This window comes from Anastrepha ludens, chromosome 2 (assembly GCF_028408465.1).
Source record: "Anastrepha ludens isolate Willacy chromosome 2, idAnaLude1.1, whole genome shotgun sequence".
In the NCBI taxonomy this organism is placed as follows: Eukaryota; Metazoa; Arthropoda; class Insecta; order Diptera; family Tephritidae; genus Anastrepha; species Anastrepha ludens.
In genome coordinates, this window is record NC_071498.1 from 105,654,188 (window position 1) to 105,677,519 (window position 23,332).

The 23,332-nt window shown below is 33.0% G+C and overlaps 1 protein-coding gene across 8 annotated transcripts in view; it reads right to left on the reverse strand.

Moving 5' to 3' along the window:
• Positions 1-584: 584 nt before the first annotated feature.
• Positions 585-23,332, reverse strand: part of LOC128855034 (F-actin-monooxygenase Mical) — a 205,449-nt gene continuing 182,701 nt past the window's right edge. For 2 of the 8 annotated variants that reach the window (XM_054089608.1, XM_054089607.1), the window contains one exon: positions 11,320-11,517. In XM_054089608.1, the coding sequence (XP_053945583.1) occupies positions 11,422-11,517 (96 nt within the window). In that variant the 3' untranslated portion in view covers positions 11,320-11,421. Of the gene's footprint in view, positions 2,246-4,922; positions 5,221-7,270; positions 7,501-10,300; positions 10,402-10,476; positions 10,564-11,300; positions 11,518-11,689; positions 11,949-20,954; positions 21,240-23,332 lie in introns of those variants that run through there. The other 6 variants (XM_054089610.1, XM_054089609.1, XM_054089605.1 and 3 more) reach the window with 5 other exon arrangements.

Consider the following 23,332-nt stretch of genomic DNA (forward strand, 5'->3'; position numbering starts at 1 on the left):
GCATGTGAAGGTACCCCGCACGACACTAACCACCTCTTCACATGCCCCATCAAACCTACTCATCTAACACCTCTCTCCCTCTGGACCCAACCCGTCGAAACTGCCAGTTTCCTGGGCCTACCGTTAGATGAGCTAGACGAAGACGACCGGTAATCTATACTACACTGACAGGGCGAAGATACTGCTACAACAACAACAACAACAACAACAACGTTATCACGTCAAAAACTGTATCTGTCTCTCTTGTCATAAAAAAAAAAATAAATAATTGGCGCGTACACTTCTGTTAGGTGTTTGGCCGAGCTCCTCCTCCTATTTGTGGTGTGCGCCTGGATGTTGTTCCACAAATGGAGGGACCTACAGTTTCAAGCCGACTCCGAACGGCAGATATTTTTATGAGGAGCTTTTTCATGGCAGAAATACAATCGGAGGTTTGCCATTGCCTGCCGAGGGGCGACCGCTATTAGAAAAATGTTTTTATTATCAAAAAAAACCCATCTATTAATTATTCACTACTGACATCTAGTGTCTGCCGTCACTGTTGAATGACCCTTTAAAAAAAATAATTTAATTAAACAGAATGCTTCAATTAAACGAAATTTCACTTTATTAAAATTAATTCATCATCAAAGATCTTTACTTTAATAAAATAAATGTAGGTAAATATTTGTTTTCCATTTTTACTTGCTTTGTAAATTCGATATACATTTAGTATATATGTATGAATGCATATTGTAGCGTATAAATAAAGTAATTACAATAATATTTATAATTATAGTTGATACCATATAAAATACATTCACATTCATGTGTGCTGATTACGCGAATTTGTGTTGCCTGCACTGTTTTCGAACGTGCATGGGCGGTGTGAGTGTGAAATCCTCAACTCAATGGCAACCACACATGCACACACAAATTACACTAACCAATTACATAAAACTAATTCATGTTAAAACAAAAGTAATTTAACAAAGTAATAATACAAGAAAAAAAAAACAAACACATACATGCAAAAATGTGTATGTACGAACAGCAGTGTGAGGAAATATGGGATATTGCGCATAAAATATATTACATTTGAGTTTTTCTTTTATATACCGAGTTGCAAAAATACACAAAATACAAATTTTTACATTATTTTGAAAAAAAAAAACACTAACTAAAATACAATTATGATAATTGTGACGAGTACAGCTCAAATTTTGTACTGTGCCACAACTCAAACCAGCACACGACAAAGTGCTTTGGTAGTGGAATTTCGGAGATTAAGGAAAATAAAGCTTACTAAAATAAAAATAAAAAAAGAATTCTGCACACATACATGCTCAGAACGAACAATTCTCAACTATATAAATATCATCATCAATACATACAGAAAGTGTATTAAAAATAAATGAGCAGGAGAGGCTTGGCCGATTAGTTCGGTGTTTGGTTACAAGGTCGCTTATATATGTATATATCATATATACATACATACATGTGTGTAAAATGTATGCTATGCACATTCTATTCTATGCATTTTTATGCAACTTTACAAATAAAATATTTGAATGGGCGTACTGGTGTACATACATATATACATACTTATGTGTATCGAAGTCTCGATTGTGCACACAAATTATATGTAAAATTCTCTTGCCTATACGTTTGATTGGCCTGCATTAAAATGTTTTTTTTTTGTTATTGTAATATATTTATGTACCTAGTTTTGCTTTGAAATTTTAGCAATATTTTTTTTCTTTAATTTTTTTTTTACTGCAGCTACCTTTGTTTGTGTGTTTATGTTTAGTTTATGCATTTTATAATTGATTTCGTATATTTTGTTGAAGGCCAGTATTGACGAGTTGAAGTTTCTTAGTTCGCATAGGTTTTTGTTTTTTACCTAGTTTCTGTTGGTTTGTTTGTTTGCTTACGTTTCGGGTGTAGTAATTTTAAATACAATTATTTAATTAATATTGACTATATCTAGCTGCTAGTATAGTTATTTAGTATTATATAATATATAATATAATTGGTATTTGATGCGACTCCAACGATTTTTGCTCATTACGAATATCTCAATATATGTAGTCCTTAGCCAGAAGATTGATCAAGAAGAAATGTTAAAGCACAAAATAGATTGACTATATCTCCCAAGTGCCTGGTTTTTTGGTTAAATGTTTAAAACGTGTTAATTGTTTAGATTTAAAATTGCATAAAAAAGTTCAGAGGCGAATAGACTCCATTGAAAGCGTTTGTTTCAAATCTATAAAGATGAGAAAAGATATTTATGGTTAGTTTTTTAATGTTAATGAAAAAAAAAAATGACGTAAAGCACATAGTTTATTTAAAATTATATAAAATGTATGCCATTTATATACCAGTCGATAAAATAAAATAAAAACGCACCAAAAAACCAACAAGCATAATACTTTGAAGTCATACTGTAGAGTAGCTATAAATCAATATATACATACATACAGTGTCGGACAAAACATTTTGAACTCATTCATACTTCGATGTAATTATATTTTCCTAACGTAAAATGTCATTTCAAATATAAATTAAATACCCAGAAATTAAGACGAACTATTTATTTCTTGAATACATAAAAAAACTTAACAAATAATTTACTTCATAAAATTATTTGCGTAAAAAACAAAACATATGCGATATTCAGAGCGACAAAACATATTGGAATAACAATAATTAACTAATATTTTATAGCATCATTTATTTTTTATAACTTCACTACATCTTTTTGGTATGGAAGCTATTAGATTGGTAATATCGTCGAGTGGAATATCCAACCAGGCTTGTTTGGCAGCTTCAAATATCTTCTTTTTGTCCCCATTACTCCTTGCCTGACTACCAGCTGGGGAAGCATCATGCTCTCTAGTATATTTTGGTATCCAAACCTATCCATAATTCCATCTATTAAATGGAGACGTCCAAGACCAAACCCAGAAAAACAACCCTACACCATAATACCACCTCCGCCATGCTTAACCATACCTTTGCAGTATCGAAGATTTAAACGTTTATTTTTGGCCGGCGAACTCGTCTCATTTCGTCTGAGTATTTCAAATTGAATTTTGATTCATCAGAAAAAAGTATAGTTCTCAATCGCTTCAATGACCAGTTAATGTGCTCCCGAGCGAATTTCAACCGCTTTAGCCGATTTTTTGTGGCAGCTTTTTTGCTGCTCTTGTACAGTTCGGCTGCTAACCTTTAAGTTCAGCTCTTTAACTATACTTGCTGCCGACTTCTCTGGATCTTTTTTCAATTCTATCAATATTTTCGAGTTTTTGTGCTGTGTTTGTACCTTTGGGTCGTCCTCCACGGTGAAGGGTTTCAACACTTCCAGTTCCTCGGAATTTTTTTATAATGAAACTAACTGTTGATTTTTTCATTGCGAACTTTTGACAAAAATCCATTTGCGATAAACCGTGCTTTTAGTCGTTTATAATTAATTTTTTCAATTGAACTGAATGTTTTCTCCCGCCATTTGCACGTTTTTTTAATAAAAGTACAGAATTCTAGAGTTTTCAATAGGAATCTTCTATTGACTCTTATTCACATTGACCACAATAAAAAAAAAATATCTTAGTACAATGGCTTGTACAGTAGCAAAAAAATAACGGAATTTTGGTCGCCTACTTCGATAAACTGAGACGAGCATATCGTCCCCTTAGTATTAAAATAGCCTATAAATTTTTTGATGTTTTGAGAAAATGAATTTCAAACTTTTTGTCGAAAGTAGCTCTCACTCAAATCTCGTTATGTCTGTAAATATTTATTATTTTTTTACTGACGTTTTGACCCACTTTGTGGAACTAGAATTTGACAAAATTTTGACCACATATAAAATCGACGATGGAGAATCCAAAAATTCAATAAAAAAATAATAGCCTATGAGCACATAGGCTATTGTTATACTAAGGGGACGATATAATGTCATACATTCTTATCTTAGAAAATATTTTTTATGTTTTCATATAACAACTGGTTGCTTTTCATTTCTGTGATATTTTTTCTTATTTAAAATAATATTTGCAAAAGTAAAAAAGAAATAGCTTCACTAATAGGTATCAGTCCAATATGTTTTGTCCGACACTGTATATATTTTTTTTCACTTTGATTTTTTTTTTGTTTAGCATTGGGAGACTGTAAGCGTGGTTTTGTCAAAATAATTAAACAATTGAGTTGTATTAACTAGTTGAAAAATTTAACTGTAAAATCATAAAACAGTAAGAAAATGAAAAAATGAAAAAAAATCGACAAAAACGGATGTATTTCCATCTAATGAAATATCATAGGTCTCCGATTCGCCACTTTTCTGATCGTTATGTTTGAGCTCTGCTCGCTTTGCATGCGAGTGAAAAGCAAAACAAAGTTATCGAGCAAGATTCGCCCTTAGCGAGTACGGTTCTACCTCATATAAACTATATTCAATGCTGCCAACTCTCTTTGTTGTTGGCATTAGACTAGATACTAAAAACACTGTATGAACACAGTTTCACTAATACTCATAAAGTGCTTCCAAGCACATGCAATTTGTGGCAGCTCTTTTCCAGGGCTGCCAAAATGCGTTTATTCATGCCAGTTGCTTCAACTATTTGCCACTCGCTAACGCGTGGCCAATCGAAGATGACTACTGGTAATATACATCGCCAATAAATTTTTACACTTATGGTAAGTTCTACATACTCGTACTAATCTAAAATGTTGTTGTTTTTTTTTACGGGACGGTTTGTGACGATTTTGTAGCGAACGAGCCACACACGGGTGGCTCAGAATTAATCACCCTATTGGAAGATGTTTAATTTTTGAAAATGATATTCATATTTGACAGACACCTGCAGTATAGAAACAGGCAAGCAATGGAGCGTGTAAAGATCAAAAGAAAGATATATTTTATTTATATTTAGTATAAAAATTATTCAAAAACATAATTGGATGATTAATTTCGCGCAATGCGATAGACACATTTATTTGGTATTGGCCTTTTCTCCATCAATTTGCAGTGTGAGCCTCGATAATGTTCCACAAATGGAGATGGTTTGTTCTGAGAAGCTTTTTCATGGTAGAAATACCCGTGAAGATTTTTCACTGCCTGCCGAGAGGCGACCGCCATTAGAAATTACTCTTTTTTAATTTTATTTTTCATGCGTACAATGGGCTTCGAACTTAGGCTCACCGAATGGTGGCTACGCAAAAACCGTTCGATTACGGCGGCCACTGTAAACAAAATTGATAATAGAAAAAGAAATAGAAAACAATTGCATTTTGTAATTTTGAAAAAATATAAAAAATGTTAATGTTCTTTATGTTAAATAAAAATCAATCCTCAATTAAAAAAAAAAATATGAAACATCTGTAGAAGTAGATTTCTTATTGATAGAAAAAAAATAATAATTTGTAAAATATTTCAATCGATTTCAACCGTTTTGTTGGGATTATAAATTTCAGATTTATTGCAATTTTTTTTCATCATTTTTTTTTCACTTATATCACCCTTAGGTGCACCTACGGGCCAGTTTTCTAGGGACCTGCTCCTTTTTTAAGTCGCTTGTAATTCACTTCCGAGTGAACTTCAATGCAACTAGCAGAAAATTTCAATGAAATTCACCTGCCCACGTATAATATTATATTTCATATGAATGAATTGCTACCGATCAAATAAGAAGGAAAGTGTTCGGTTCTAAAATGTTCCCACAGCAGTCGGTTCTACATTATCGGAATCACCCAGATTTATATCCGGCCAAGGAATGTCACTTCAACAGCATTCCCCAAACATTTATGGGGAGTGTTTATGTTGTTACAAAACAACAATTCCTGTAAAAAGGTATACAGGCTCATCTGCCAAGTGGAGAATGAACTACACATATAACGCGAGCAGACGACCAATATTTGGCTTGGTTCTTATGAAATTAGGAAAGGGAATTTCACGCGTATTTGAATAGTAGCTTAGCTCTCACTACCGGGTATACTTCTTGGTGTTAGAAGAATGTTGATATTTTTATTATTTTAATTCGCAGGTTATAAGTTCGAGCTCCACATGGCAACAATTTCTTCTACAAGTTCACCAAGCGGAAATAATAATACGTCTGCGATGGGTGGGTCGCTGGTCTCTGATTACGGCATGTGAAGGTATCGTCTCTCGGTAAATATCGTTCATTGTTTGCTGAAAATTCGGCGAGTCCAGAGGTTGATATTTTTATTGCTGTACCGAAATGAGATGTCCTTTGACTTACCTAGGAGGCGGTTATTGTAAGTAGAAGAATTGGAGCAAGCTATTGTGTTGTGAATGAAATGGTCATGGATTTCATAGGGGATATTGTAGAGCTCTATAGGGGTAATCACTTACGTGGAACACTCATCTGCAGATTAGACCAGGAGTTATCCACGTTCAGATGATGTACTAATTATGACAATAACAATGCTTAGAGCGTCTTCACTATTGGCGAAAGGAGAAATATCGGACTGTGTGACTCTCTTTGGTTTTCTCTTTCCACAATTCAGAGATAATTAGAGAAGTGAGCAACATGATGAGCTCGGTGAGAATTTTAACTCACGTTGTTCCCAGACGTTTTAGCATCAGCGGGCAGACGGAATTTTCCCACAACTCCCAAGAACTTACACTCAAAAAGAAAATCCGGGGTTAGAAAACTTTCAAATTAAACTTGATTTAAGCACACCGTGTGACTTTTAGAAGATCTGAGTTGCTTTTAGCTTCGTTTGAGTTACAGAAGGGACATCTAGTCTAAATTTAGTTTGAATGAAAGCTTCGGTGACAGACGCAGTAGAAATATTTTTCTGTTCCGAAGTTACGAAGAAGGTTGAATTGCTGAAAGAACTATACTTGAGCGGGTTAAATTCGAGTCATTGTGGAATGTAAAACCGTCTGCCTTAAATAATTAGCAATCAGTTGTAAATTGTAGTTCATTTTCTTGACCTAAGTTTGTTAAAAAAAATTATTGAAATGCTCAACCTTCATTTACACTAAGGATCTAGCATTTCCTGGGGTCTAGACTTGCCAAACTTTTTAGTGCTGTACATATGCATAAATAATTTGTGAAGAAATACCATACAATATATCAACTTTGTGTATAAAATAACTTTCATGTATAAAACAAAAAATTATATTAATTAAAATAAAGATGATTTTTAATTATAAAAATTAAATAAAATTTGCATAGATATAAAAGAGCAAAAAAACACAAAAAAACGAAGTACTAAATAAATAAATATTGGAAAAGAAGAATGTGCAACTGTTTGCTGCACTCACATTTGATTCATTGCTGATGTGCGTTGTTGGTCCACGCGCACCACCAACACTACCCATCAAATTAATACCATCCTCGGACACTGCCGTCGCTGACGCCATTAAGTCTGCAGCTGTTAAAAGTTCGGCACCAGAGCTAGTTGGGCGCAAAGCGGCACGTTTAGCAACAATTTCCAACATCTCATTAAGTATTGCACCCTCTGCTGCCACATCGGCGGAGCTCTTATCTAATTCTGTAGAAAGAACAAAGGAAAATGATTAATACCTGGGTTTTCCAAACGAAATTTGAATGAGTGGATTCAAATATTCCATACTATTTCTCAATTTTATTAAAAACTTATTTCTTGTAAGAACATGTGAACTAATTAATTCACCTGGTCACCTAGACGAATTCATATCGTTTACAAGATAAAATCAAATATATTGAGCCTTAAATACCAAAAGCGGGTAAAATAATAGGTTCACATATAAATAGATTACCTACTTTTCAGAGCTTAACTCCCAATCCCTAATTAAAAAACGGATTACAAAATTTCTTTCCGAAATCCGAGATTACAAAATAATCCTAGATTAGATCGGCAAAATGTTCGATTTTCTGTTTTTGATAGAAATCGTTAACTTACCGTCATATGTACTAGCTGTCAAAGCCCTACAAAGTACCGTTACAAAGTTGTGGTGGTTTTGGCGGTTTAGTTTCAAGTACCAAAAAACATTTGTATTGAATAAATCTTTGTAATAATGTGTTGCAATTTTAAAAAATATGAAATTTGTACAGAGCATTAGAATTTGTGATAATTGTGTTTTTATTGGCGTTTAGTTTTATTTGCAATATTTATTTGCTCTCTGCATTTACAAACACCAACATTTCATCTGTAGTACAGTTTTCACAGCCCATTCGATGATTTTATTAAACGCATCATAAAATCGAGCGATTCTGTATTCCCCATTAAGAAAATAGTTTTTTATTTAAAGTTGGTGAAAAATATTTTGTTTTATTTAACCCTTCATGAAAAAGTATATATTTAAACGCCTTTGATCATCTAACCAACTGGATTTGGTATGCACCTGTGTTCGAAATAATAGAAGCGCGACGAATTACTAAGTTTTAACAAGTTTTTATATTTAATTTTGTTTCTTTTCAATGTATTTATAAAAGAGTAATGGATTCTATTGATTACATGATTCTATTGATTACATGATTCCAATAGGAATTTTGCCACTCTCTTTCGATCTCGGGAAATGGATGAAAGGACTTTTACTAAATAACTTCGACCCTCTGTCTACACAGATGGTTCAAAAATGGATTGTGGTGTTGGAGCAGGTATACTTATATGTATATTCTTATAGACTTAGAACTGAAAAATCTGTGCAACTTCCTAATACTAGGAGTGTCTTCCAGGCGCAAGTATTGGCAACAGAGGAAGCTTGTTGGCTACTAATCGCAGACTTCACTTATAAGGACAATACAATCCAATAATTCTTTCGGATAGCCAAGCTGCAATCCAGACTCTTGATTCGGATACATCAACCTCAAAATTGGTGGAACAAAGCAGAAATAGCCTTACCATCTTGAGTATAAACCATAACGTTACCTTAATCTGGGTCCCAGGACATCGGAAGAGGAGCATCTGCCATGAAGAATATTTGGTATTCACACCACTGGGTGTAATCAAGAATGCAATCTCCTCGAAATAGCTACGAATCGCGGATTGTAGATGGAGAGATCAGACAACCTGTAAAGTCAGCAGAAGGTGAGCCACCCCACCTACAACTACAAACAAACGTCAAAATTGACAAATATGAAACGAAGAGATGTCTACAGGCTCACGACAGTGATAACTGGCTTCTGGCCCATAGGAGAGCAGGCAGCCGAAATGGGCATCCGTTACATTATATACTGCCATTGTTGTAATCAACCGGAGAAAGAGGAAGCTATATTTCACTTCCTTTGTAAATGCCCTGCTCTATCGATAACAAGGATTTTGACATTTGACCTCACCGCTTTTGGAAAACCTCAAAAAACTGGCCAGCGAACTTTGCATACCCTTATACTGTTCAAGTTGCTATTTACTTCATTTGTTCGATCGGCATACGTAATACGTATAATAATACGTATGTAATACGTATTACGTATATCTAATTTTTATTTAGCATCATTACCACTGATTCTTTATAGACAGAATTGAACGTGTACAAAAAGTTTTGCTTAAGTATGCTCTCTCTTCGCTGAATTTCTCTGGCCCTGCCCCATCATATAAATCGTGCATATTTTGTTTAATATTTATAATAAATATCCGTTCTATTTGAATAGGTTCAGAACCAATTATACCTGCACTGCTCTTAATGCTCGCACTCTTCATGAACTCAATGAAATCTCGAATTGAATTATCATAGATTTTATACTATTTAAACTATCATTTTCTGCTCAATAAAATTGTATATTGTAATTAAATGTTTTGATAACGATGTAATCAGTATGAAAAATTTGAAATCAACTAATTTCAAATCAACTTTTTTTGTTTTTTGTAAGTAGTCAGTAACAATTGTTTATTGATTTCAGAATAAATAAATAAAGAAATACATAAATTCTTACACAAACATTTCCTACCGTACCTCCTTCTTCTAAAGTTTTTAATATTCACGATTTTTTTTTTTTCAAAAATAACAGTACTAAGTAAACTATAGGCATCTTTATGGCGTTTTCGGCAAAAAAATTTCAAGCAAAGCGAATTGCTCCTTATTTACGTCGCCTTAATGAACTTCACTTCATTTTACTTCATTCCGAAACTAACCACAATATTTAAAGGGCACATTAACTAACTTAAAAATACTTTAGCGCGAGAGTTAAATAAGCTTTTGAAAGAACTAAAATGTCTTTATGGGCATAATAAAATGAGCTGTTATACTAGAGCTCAACTGAGGTAAAAAGAAAAAAAAATACCCTTAAACAGTTTTTTGTACTTCACTCAGAACAAATTTTGGATTTAGAAACTTTATGTGCAGTATAATATTAAGATCTATATTCGTACTTACTATTGCAAGATAATCTCAAGTTAAGCTCTTCTTTCAACTGCGCATGCCGATGCTCCAATTGTAGTTCCTGTTGTCGTATGCCCAGTTCTTCATCACGCTTTCTGTACAAAAAGAGAACAGTAATGAAACATTTAAATACTGAAATGAACCGAGTCCTTTTTTAAAATTTTGCTTACTTAAGTTGTTTGATATTGCGCCAAATTTCCAGCAGCTCTTTCAGTAGTTTTTCATCATTGCTGCCAATATTGGTATGTGTTTCAAAACTGCGAAAATACGAATATAACGCAAAATTATTAAGGGAAAATAAATGTTCTCTTTGGGTATGTTCAACAATGCATTATAATGCGCACCATACCATTTCAGAGTGAGCAGTGCGTTCAAAAATGCAAATATGGCAGTACTGCAAATGCAACGCGTTCTTAAACGTCATTTTTGTATCAAAAGTCGTGCATTATTTGCAGCAAAAATTTTTACACTGCCAATAAATACGCTAGTACAATGTCTGATGAAAAGTGGGTATTTAATTATTTATTTTAGCTTTTAATACAAAAATTGATGAAAAATACGACATTTAAACTTTATTTTATTATACTTTTCTTGGTTTTAGTGATTACTTTAGTACATCGGAGATAAAATTACTGCTCAGAGTCCGACTGATATTAAACTTTTGACAAGATATGCCCTTCTTTTAAGCTTTACACGGTTTTTTTTTCTTAAAATTAATAAAAGACTATCGGTTTTTTCCTCACATACATCGTCCATGACCAAACTTAGTAACAATTCCATTTTACTGCACAGCGCGTTCATAAATGCAACAAATCTATTTGCAATTTTTCAACAAATCTATCAGTTGCATGAATTGTCACATTGACAGTGCTGCCAGCGCTGCAAGTACTGCGCATTATAATGCGTTTCTGAACATAGCCTTTGTTTGGGGAGGTCTTAAACCATCACAGCCACAATAATGAAAAGCATTTATTGTTTATCATACAGTTCTTACTTGCTGGCATGTTGCTCACTCTCGCCACGCAAAGCTTTCTCAATGCGTACGCCACGCGCCTCCAACTCCCTCAATTGCACTTCGATCTCTTCTTGCTCACGCTGAATCTCCTGAGCGATTCTTAGTCGCTTGAGCTCAGCTTGTCGAACAGCCTTCGATATGGCACGCTGCCGCTTCTGCTCACGCGTCTCGGTAGCGTTACTCTCATCTCTCTCATCTTAAAATCCATGTAAACAATTATTTTTACTCATATTCATTTAAAAAAAAAAATTAAAAAAAGTTCAATTAGAGTTAAAGAGAAAGAAATTAGCCAAACAAATACTTTTAAAGAAAATTCCAAACAAAATTACTATCGAAAAAGTGGAGGAGTGTAAAACAAACCAACGAACCATCGGATCTCTGGTAATTCAGTGGCAAAGGCGGAATGGGCGGTGGTGCGGATTCATCGAAGTCATGGCTCGCCACATAACTTGGCCTGTTGTGGATAAACAATTGTGGGCTGGATGATGAGAGCGCTGCAGTTGATGACTTTTTGTTGCTGCTCTTGGTTGGTGTAGTGTTCAAATGTATGTTGGTATTTGATGAGCTCGTGTTTGATGTAATCGCGTTGTTGTGTAGCTGGGCTTCATAGAGATAGCCATCCTTGTCCTAATGACGTGTTTGGTAGATTTCGATGTTTTTTTTCCATTTTTGAATTAAAATTTTTTATAATTTTTTAATGTTTTATTTTTTTTTATATATCATTCCGATTCGGTTTCAGGCAATTATTTGTAAAATACATTTTTTTTCGTTAAGTGTGTGTTATTTGCATATTATTGTTGTTATTTTGTATAAATGTGTTGTGATGATGTTTTTAAGCCGCGTGCGCACGCAATGATGTTTAATTAGCAAAAAGGCAGCAGCATTGTCAGTGGCGTGGAAAAAGACACGATGAATTTAGATTTTAGTAATATTACACATTCAATGAATTGGAAATGAGTGACGACTAAGTGGCTATAGCTTGGAGTGAATGGCGTCTAAGAACTCTAACAAGTAAAAACATTAAAACATTAAAATGAAACCGCTAGCACCAGTTCAGCTCCAAGCAAAACAAACAAAAGCAAAAAAAAAAGCCAAAAAAAAAAAACTGAAGAAAGTGAGAGCCATATAAAGTCCATTCATCTATAAACTTATACATAAAATGCATGAAATAATAATGGGGACCATTACATGCGCCAAACTAAAAATATTGAAAACCAGTGCCTATTAAGTATTATCTACGTAATTACATAGGTGATTCACAAGGTGTTATAAGCATCGAATTGTTTCTGCCGTCAAGTTTTTAACGGTTAGAGGGATTGAAACCTTCACCAAGTATTTTGGAACTCATCACATTTCGTAACATTACTTGTAAGGTACCTTGCAAGCCCGCTAAATATAATTTTAGCCCTTTGCAATTTACGACAAACAACAATACGACAATTAGGACACCTTGTAAATACCCCACTAATATATCTTAAGAAACTTAAAACCACTTCCAAGAATAACTTAAACCGAACACCATTTAAAATATTTTTTTTATCAGTAAATATATTTTTTTTTATATAATTCTCTATGTACATATGTATTAAGGATACCAATATTAGTGGCACATTTTGCCCCGAGATTTCGGAATATTTTAAAAGTGAAGCTGGAATATAACTTTTTTAATAGGAGTGGAAATTCAATAACTGAAAACATGAAATAAATCCATTTCAAATTGAAGATAAGCTGATTTTAAAAATTTCATATTTAATACAGTTAATACAGACAAATCCTAAAGTAAAACATTTTTTATATTGAGCTTAAAAATTATGTGATTGCGGAACGCATACGCCTATTACAAGTAAGAATACAAATAGTTATAAAGTACAATACTTTTGAAGATAATAATTAAAATAAAAAAAATAAATTATAAAATCAACACCTACCGTATATAACCAAATTCATATTAAAAAAGATAATTAATTATTATTATTCGCTTTAAACCGGAACAGCAAATCATTTAAAGTGGAGTTTTCTAATCTTGACCCGAAATGAAAAACTCTCCCAACCTCAACACTTGTCGACTGAACTGTCAAACGGTAGTCATAAGCCATTTCAAGACAATGATCCCTATCTACACGATTACAAAATATTTTAACTTCTTTTATTAGCGCGTCGGATACATGAGGTATAAGCTTTTCGATATAAGGATAGGCAATATTCCTTGATTGATTTAATAAATTATGCAACTTCTGGCTGTAATTTTAGAAATATAGCTTGAAGATCCCTCATAATTGTAATCAAAGATGACATTTTACAAAAATTATACTTCTGCAAACAAGAGTGGCCTCCTTGGGGATTGTCATCTTGCCGTGATGAGGGGGCTCAGTAAGTGCGACGAAAATCTATAGGCAAAATTGGCTAACTTTATACGAAACAGGCAAATTACGTGGCCCTACGCCCCAACAGGAACTAAAGGAAATTATATATACAGAGAGTATACGAAGGTTGCCTTTTCTATTTTGCGCCTTTGCAAAACTAAGTGTGATGAGCTGTAATTCGATATTTTATCGAAAAATTTGGTATTTTTTAGCATTAGCTTACATATAACGTTTTCACGAGTTTTATTTGCTCTTTTATAAGTGAGTGAAAAAATTTATCTCGCCCAAAGGCTTCACGCAAGAAGACGCTAAACATAAGGTGCTGGGTCGCGAGGTGAGCTCAGCTGAAGGCAACTGTGTCAAAAAAAATGACAACTTGCAAGCGAGGGTAAAGAGCCTGCAGCTTCATGGGCAATAAATTCCGCAAAATCTGAGAAGAGAGTCAATATAAATTCCAGCGAACTTGATGTTACTTATGCTACCATCGTTATCGGCTTAAGACGGGCTGTTCTACCCAAATCTTTCTCTGCACAAATACTCTCACAGAAGGAGTAGGGAAGGGTTGAAGAATTCCTCATAATTTATAAGGGATATAAACCCGAACTTAAATTCGAAGGTATACACTTTCGATTGTGTAATCGCGTTAGCTGAAATGGTGCCAAAAATGTCCGGCTGAGAAGGTCCAAAGATAGGCATATGTAACGAGGACAATATACCGAGTGTACATCTAATGACTGTGTATTTATCGCGATCAGCTGATATTGAAACAAAGTACCTTCTGAACCTCATCACCACCCAGAACAGGCGTATATGTACATACCTATGGAGAGTACTCAGCTGCAGGGAACTGTAAACGGGAAAGTATTAACAATAAGCATCGACAATCAGCTAAAAAAATATTCACGGAAAGCAAGTGTAGAATAGAAGGTAATATGTAGAGAAGCTGAAGCGACATCGGGGATAAAAACAGCCGCGAAAGTTGCGGCTGGCTCGGCTAAAGAAACAGATAGCAATCAAGCCGACGTCAACATTGCAACCAAAATAGCTAAAGAAGTCGCCGAAAGCGAGTCCACTGTGGACGTCTCGTTACTACCTCACGAAAGTGGGGAATTGGCGAGTTTGACAGCGAACTCGAGACGTTAAGGCAACTTGGAAAATGGAACCGCAAAACATGGGCCGGCTTTGTGCCCAGCACTGATATATAGCGGCACAAGCACCTGGGTAAACATATTTTACCAGAGGAGGAACTAAAACTCAATATATTAGGACAAATACTAAAATTTATTGAGGAAGTTGAGCTCAGAGATATACTCTCGATACATGCAGGGGGCACAATAGATTTTTTAGGTCGCAGTGATAAGTCCTCTCATAATAATAATAATAATAATAAAAGGGTGTACATATGTAGATTGGTTGAGAATGGATTTTTCTAAATAAATCTTTTTCTTCTATAACTTTATTATGTTACAAAAAAGGTACGAAAAATATGTTTCCCTGGCAAAATTGTGATGCTAGAGTAATTTACTCTTGTAATATTTGATTGCTGATAGTCGAATTTTCAAAATGAGATTAATATGATAAAAGCGTGAGCATATGAAGGTACCGTCTTCCGAAAACAGCTACTTTATTTTTGGCAATTTGACAATTGTGTGACGTCTGTACAAAAATAAACAAACTTTTGTGTGCAAATATATGAATGTGCAGATGTATGTGTCGACGATTATTTCATATTCTTGGCTTTCCATTTATTTTCGTTTTTGTTTATTTTCTGTTCTGACATCATGGCACTTGGGAAGGTGCAATTCTGTATACCAACATTCTTGACGTTAAAGCAAAATTTTTTAATGGCATAGGCTTCCCGATAAACAAAGCCGACGTTACCATCAAAAACCCATTTTCATCAAAATTGCAGATAGAGGGTATTGAATCAGTGAAACTTCTCTTGAGCGGACACTCACCGTCAGTTAGCTTTTGTTCATCTAAGAAAGGTGTCGACTTAAAAGAGGGTAACTTCTTCAGATATATAAGATTTGGTATAGAAAAAAATGTCCGCTCAAGGAAGGTGTCGGGCTAATAGAGGTGACCATTAGGAGTGGTCACAGCCTTAGAAGAGGTATAAGCCCTCGATATGTATTTTGATTGGTAATAATACATATTATTTAAAAAAAAACATTGATTTAATATTCCAAACCCAAGCCCAAAATGATAAAGTATAACATGGTACTCTGTATGAACAAAATTGATTTATTTGTCATTAAGCTTAAAAAAATTAATAAAATGATAAACATGAAATTGATAAACTAAAAAAGTATATTAACTAAAGGATATAATTTATCAAACTTAATGAAAAAAGTTGCCGACTTGACTTTGCTTCATATTAATAGGTAAGTTTGTACGTCTGTACTACAAATCGCTCGTTTACTGGAATATTGGCATAACTCAAAAAAAAAAACGGAAACGGTTCCAATTTACTATGTCTCTCTAAATAAAAGTGAAGACACATTTTTATTTATTAACACTATTTCTACCAAAGGTGTCAAAAGGACACTTTTCAATTTTTTTTTAATATTACATTTTTCTCTCACTGTAATCACATATTCTCTCAATTCATGTTTTTACTTTTTATGTAAGCACTCTTCAATTTATTTGGCAGTATAATTTTCATTTAGCTGATGCTAGATTTGAATACGAGTATACGTTCCTAGTATACCTATTCTACCGGGGGGTGTATTTTTGATACCTTAACGATTTTACATAATTTTCAAACTTTAAGTAACCTTAATATAAAAGTATTGACATCACCATTTCAATTCTAACTTATAGAGAAATTTACGTTACAATTCAAGGAAAATAGGGTAATTTCCGTTATAACTACAGAAAATCAGGGAATTTTCATTTTAATTTTTATATTCGATTGCTGTTTGCAATATTGCAGTTGATTGAAGTGAATAAATTCAAGAAATAATTGTAAAAGTTATTTTTTGAGTTATGCTTCTGTTTTCGCAGTGACTTCAATTCAGATATATAGTCGGGAAAAATGTCTTTAAATTATAATTTCAGGTGTGTAAATAGGAGGGTCTATAACTTTGGTCAGTTTACATATTGTAGTCCCAAGTATGTCCGGAATTTCAAAAATTAAAGAGTATTGCAGGATATAAATAGTATCAGTGAAGAATGTTCCCAGACTGATGAAGGACCACAATCTGAAAGAGATGATTTGTCTGAATTTCTCGAAAGTCATTATGAGATCTATAGCGAATATGAAAATGAGTCGTCAAAGAAGTCGTCCACTGAAGAAGAAGTGGAAAATATTCTGAATGGCTTAAAATACACCTTTTGGTCGAAGTAGGTATACACAAAATCGTGATACTATAAAGTAGTGTTAATATATACCGCTATTATTTTTTTAAACAGCATAACAGAAAAGCTCATGGTCATTTCTACATTCTTATCAAATGGTTATGTTTTTTTTTTTTTGAGTTATGACATTCTTCTAGTAAACGAGCAATCCGATATTATTGCGTTACATATGAATAGCAAATGTATACGAACATGCCTGTTTATGTTCATACACACAGTGATCGACAAAAGTCTGCACACACCCCCTTTTCTCCGTTAGTCTTAAAGTCCAGAACGTTTATTGAAAAATTTATTGATACAGTTATATTTCAAACCTTTTTCTAATCACAATAAACTAAAAAAAATTATTCTTAAATAAAAAAATAACAAAGTTATGAGGGAAAATGCAAAAGAAGTGTTCACAAAGTCTATATAAAGAGCGAATTTCATAGCTTGTATAGGGTGGGCCATGTAAAATTTGCTTTTTGAATCGGCTATAAAAAAAAGCTAATTAATATTTTTTCAAACTTTTTTTTATTTTGAAGATTGAACATTGTCATTTATGAATGAAAAATAATATCGTTCAAATGACTGTCACGACTGGCTTTACAGTAGAACATTCGATCAACCCAATTTTTAAGCACATTTTCAATTACTTGGGCTTCAATTTCATGAAAGGCAACTTCGATTTCGTGTTTTAAAGCGTCAATCGTATCTGGATGGTTCGCATAGGATTTGTCCTTAAGGGGTTATATACCTTGTGTTTTTCAAAAAAATCAAAATAAATTTTATTTCTTTATCGTAAAGTACAATCCCTTGAGAACATTTTCCAAAAATTTCATAGAGATCTGAGCAATAGATCGAAAGTTACAGCGTTTTAAATTGTGCGTCGTCACGTCCTGAGCGTACGGCCTCATGCGGCTCTTGAAACTTTAAACGCGATTATCTCAAAAACGTGTTTTTCCAAAAATGCTTTTGCGGTGCACGCGATTGCAAAAAAAGTATTCAACCGATTTTTATAATTTTTTTTTTAAATTGTTCGTAATTGATGTCGCCTCTTAGTGAACGATCAACTTTTTATGTATAAATTTTTATTTTGCAGATATGAATTTTTTAATGCCAATTTTAGGACTGTAGAAGTGGAGTTTTTTAAAAACATGTTCCTATTTTCACAAAAATCAAAATATTTAATATATTGATCGTTCACTAAGAAGATATAACCCTATACTAATGAAATCTTTTCGATTTTTTGATTTCAGTTGACTTGGTGGACTTGAATCGCGTCCACCGCAAGCCTCTTCCAAAAAAAGGGTCTTGGGGGAAAACGCCATAACTCCGCCATTTTTAAGCCTTTTTTTTTTCTTTAAACATTGTAATATCCAATAATAAAAACTTTTATACAATAAAATTATTGCTACATATCTTTAAAAAAAACCCAACTTTCGCTAATTTCACCGGACCACAAGGTATATAACCCCTTAAGAGCTCCCCACAAAAAATAGTCCAACGGGCTTAAATCACAACTCCGAGACCGCCAATTGATATTGGAATTTCGGCTGATTATTCGGTTTTCACAAACGGCAGCCAAAAGTTCGAGTGTAACTTTGGCAGTGTGACAAGTTGCACCGTCCTGTTGAAACCAAATGTCGTCCATGTCATCCTCTTCAATTTTTGGAAACAACTAGTTGAGAATGTCATGGTAACGCTCGCCATTTACTGTAACCGCGGCTCCTCGCTCATTTTCGAAATAAAATGGCCCGATGATGCCGCCAGACCAAAAACCGCACCAAACAGTGACTCGTTGTGGATGCATTTGCTTCTCTACAGTAACGTGTGATTTTCTGATCCCCAAATCCGCCAATTTTGCTTGTTGACGTAGCCACCGATGCTAAAATCAGAAAAGAAGGCTCACCACTTTGGAAATAGGTTTTCAATATTTCCCAATTTTGTTCAAGCGTATAGCGTCCCATTTCGTAAATGTCCAACCTTTAAGTAAATTATGAACACATTTGACATGTCATTTGTGTTACCATTCTCAAAAAACTAGGTGGTTCAAAAAGCAAACGCTATATGGCCCACCCTGTACATTGGTATGCTATGTGTGATAACGGTAAAATGCCGTCTGTCTTTATCTTTCTTTTTGTGACATTAACACATAAGCATCAAAAATGGCTCCGAGAAAAGAAATATCAGTTGACGTAAGAAATTTGGTTATGCAGCGTTGAAAAGAAACAAGTCATATGGCGAAAATTCAAAATTTTTAAACTTGAAATAGTATGTTGACTTTTGTCCATCACTGTATGTATGAATTTGTATATGCATTTTGTTATGTGAATGTAAATGTGTAACAAACTACATGCGTTCTATAATGATACTTCAATTTTAGAATTTTTATTCAAAATTGAGTAAATGGCACGGAATTTGCATTATTTGCATTTTTATACCCGCTTATATATGCATACATACCTCTGCAGGTATACATAAGTACATACATACTTATATGTATAGTAATATTATATGTAGGTGCATATGGATATGAACAGCTGTGTTCACAATAATAGCAGTTTTGGCTATTTATTAATTTATATTTATAAAAAAATTAATTAATTTGTTTTTTATAAAGTCCATTCTCCTAAAAACTATACAACGTAAAATTTCAAACTTATTACAAAATAAGAAAACAAATAAAAAAAATGTTTATTATAATACCAAACTTTTTAATCAGTTTTTAGAAAACTTCTGGGTATGTAGGTGTGTGGTTTATATTTATTTTTACATACTACAACAAAAATACCATATATAAGTATAATATATCAAGCAAAGTTTCAAACTTTGTACAAACTTCAAAAAAATTCAACAAACTTTCAGCAAAATTTAAAAATTTTAGTCGGAACTTTCCTAAAACTATTTTCAAATAAAAGTTTCAAACTTTGTACAAAACTCACAAAATTCAACAAATTTGGGTAAGCAAATTTGTAGCTCATTCAATTTTGGGTAATAAAGTGCCGATTTAGAGTGGCTCCGGATTCGGGTTGATTTTTGATATTTTTTTTATTTTGTTATGCATTTTCTTCCATATAACGAATGCTTGAAAGTTTTTTATATAGAACCAGTCACCCAAATTCAAAGTTTTTCTAAAAATTCTCTTTAAAATGTTTGAAACTTTGAGTTATATAGTTTTTCTTGTAGTATTAAAAGTATTTTTAGTAAAAAAAAATTAAAAAATAAATAAATATTCAAAACTCTCTAAATAAAAGTGAAGAAAATTTTTTATTTATTAACACTATTTCGACCAAAGATGTCAAAAAGACACTTACAATTTTTTTTTCTCTGACTGTAATCACGTTCTCTCAATTATTTTTTTTTAATTCTAATTAAAAAGTTTGAAATTTTGATTAAAATTTTTGGAATTTTTAAAAAATTTCACAAAGTTTGAAACTTTTGAGTTATAAAAGAAAATAAAAAAATTAATTAAAAAATAAATATATATTCAAAATTTTACAATAAGCCGTGCTGCTATTATTGTGAACCCAGGTGCATGTATGTATGTAGGTATGAAAATGTACTTGCTTCAGGAGTTATAAGAAAATACTAAGCTTTCAATCATATATGCACGTATGTATGTATGCTAGATACATACATATTTCAATATCGTTTTATTATTTTTTTATTTATAACAGAAATCATACATTTCATTGTTGTTTTCGAAATTGTTCATGTACGATCTTAACTATTATTTATAAATATATGTACATATGTATATGCATATGCATATCGCTTATATGTATCTTTTATAATTACACAGTTGTATACTATTTCTATATATGCATTTGTATAATATGTATGTATGCGTGGAAGAGTGTTGATGTGTATGTGCATGTTTCGTAAACCAAAAAGCTTCACCACACATTAATAGTAATAATAAAAAGAATTAAAATAATATTGTATATTTCTCGTTAAATAAATTATGAATTAAATAAAATAAAACTATTTATTTGAAATGTGGCCACAAGGCAAGTGGTTGGAGTAGAGTGTTGTGGAGTAGTAGATTGGATTGGAGTGGAGTGTAGAGAACAGTAGAGTAGTTGCAAATGTTCGTCTGCGACATACTACATGCATACATAGATATGTATTTATATGTGCATACATATGCAAGTATTTACGCACATACACGAACTTGGTTTTTACTCTACATGTGCTAGAAAAGCTATTTATTCTGTAAGAAAAAAATCGAAAAAAGGAAACAAAAGAAATAATAAGTAAACCGAAATCGATTGTTTTACAGTGGAATAAAAAAAAATAAATAAAATGCTTAGAAAGTTAACATAACGTGCATTTACTTGCAAAACACTAAGGTGCAGGTGCATGTGCATAAGTTAAAGATTTTGTTGCATTTCGATGCGAACACCGACAATTAAAACATTTCGAATAAAGTAATGCATTTAAAATACAATATGAGCGCATTTCTTTTTTGCTGCTTTAAAAACGAAGTCATTAGGCACAAATAAGCGTAGAATGCGATAAATGCTCTGGATGCAAATTTATGTACTATAATTTAAATACATATTATTATATACAGTGAGTGTCATCTAGCTATTTTTTGCAATGTTTACTTTGACGTTAATTTATTACTAATAAATATAGGGTTTTCTAATAGGTACGGGTCGATGTTAAAAGGCTGTGTCATGCTGTTCTGGCGGCGTCTTTAAAATCAACATATTCGGATATGAGTTGCAATTCGTTTTCGCATGAAATTATCACCAAAAAATAGTTGATATGTGCGGAATTTTATTGCTAAGTTTTCGTTTTCCAACATTGAATCGCAACGACTTGACATGTGCCCAAAATCGAATTAGTCTCTTTATCCCCATACTGAAATTGCGAGGCAACGGTTACGCGAAATTAGTAAAAAAAAAATGCAGAATACACTAGAAATGTAATGCTTCCTGATATGTCGCTGCAGTTTGAAAAGTGCTGTTATTATATATATATATTTCTTATGTTGTACTTTGTATTAAAGAAATTGAAGCATAGTACAATACTTTAGTAAGTATAAACAAAAATAAAATAAATACTTGGCTCTTACACCTTTTATGGGTGTTTGGCCGAGTTCCTCTTCCTGCTTGTGGTGTGCGTCTTGGTGTTATTCCACAAATGGAGGGATCTACAATTTTAAGCCGATTCCGAATGGCAAATGGTTTTTTATGAGTGGCTTTTTATGGCGGAAATAAACTCGGAGGTATGCCTTTGCCTGTCGTGGGGCGACCGCTATTCGAAAAAAACTTGTTTCTATTACAGTAGATTCTGTTTTTATGCGGTATATACGTTCTGCAAGAAACAGCATAAAAAAAAACAGCATAAAAAAAGCTACCAGTTCTATAGTAAAACTATAGATACGTTTCAAAAGTGCTAAGAACCGCATAAATCTGAAATAATGTAATAAAACCGCATAAAAAAAAAGGGTACTAGTCCCATGTTATAATTATAGATACTATGGACCGCATGAATCTGAATTAATTAAATAAAATCGCATAAACAAAATTTTTTTTTTTGAAAATTATATCTTTATTTAAGAAACGTCAGAATCGAAAAATAAATTTACATCGTCAGAAATAGAATAAAAAAAAAACCCGCATGTTGCGCATTCGTTTAGGATTTGGCGTAAAATCACTTCCGTCACTTGAGGAAATGTACACGTCTGATCTGGATGGTGATGCAAGCGGTTCCATACTTGTAGGGTTGGCATTTGATATAATCTGTGATGAGTTTTTGCTTAGCTGGTTTAGAATCTTGTTTATATGTAAATTCCCGATAGGTCGACATGCATTTTTTAATTTTTAAAACAACCGCACTATTTCAAAACCGCATAAAAACAGAATCTACTGTACTTTGGTGCTTCATGCAAGGGGATTCGAACCTATGCACTTCCGAATGGTAGTCATGCACCAACCCACTCGGCTACGGCGGTCGCCTATAATCATCGAATACTTATTCGAAAAATGCAGCATTGTTCGACAAATCGACGTGTGTAAATATTGTATGTAGGTATGTATACTTCTGCATGATTTTTAGTGGCACTCACTGTTTATTAAAGTTTGATTATGATTATGATGACTATTACATAAGAAGACATGCCAAAAACAATTTCAATAAATATACAGTTAAATGTAAGTATGTATGCATGTACTTAAAAAAAAGCAATTGCCCAAGTTTGATATGCAAGTAAATATAATTAAAAAAACGTACATCCTACATGAGTGCTGCTATAATTTTGAAATGAACCCTGCTCTGCTTAGGTCGAGAACCGTA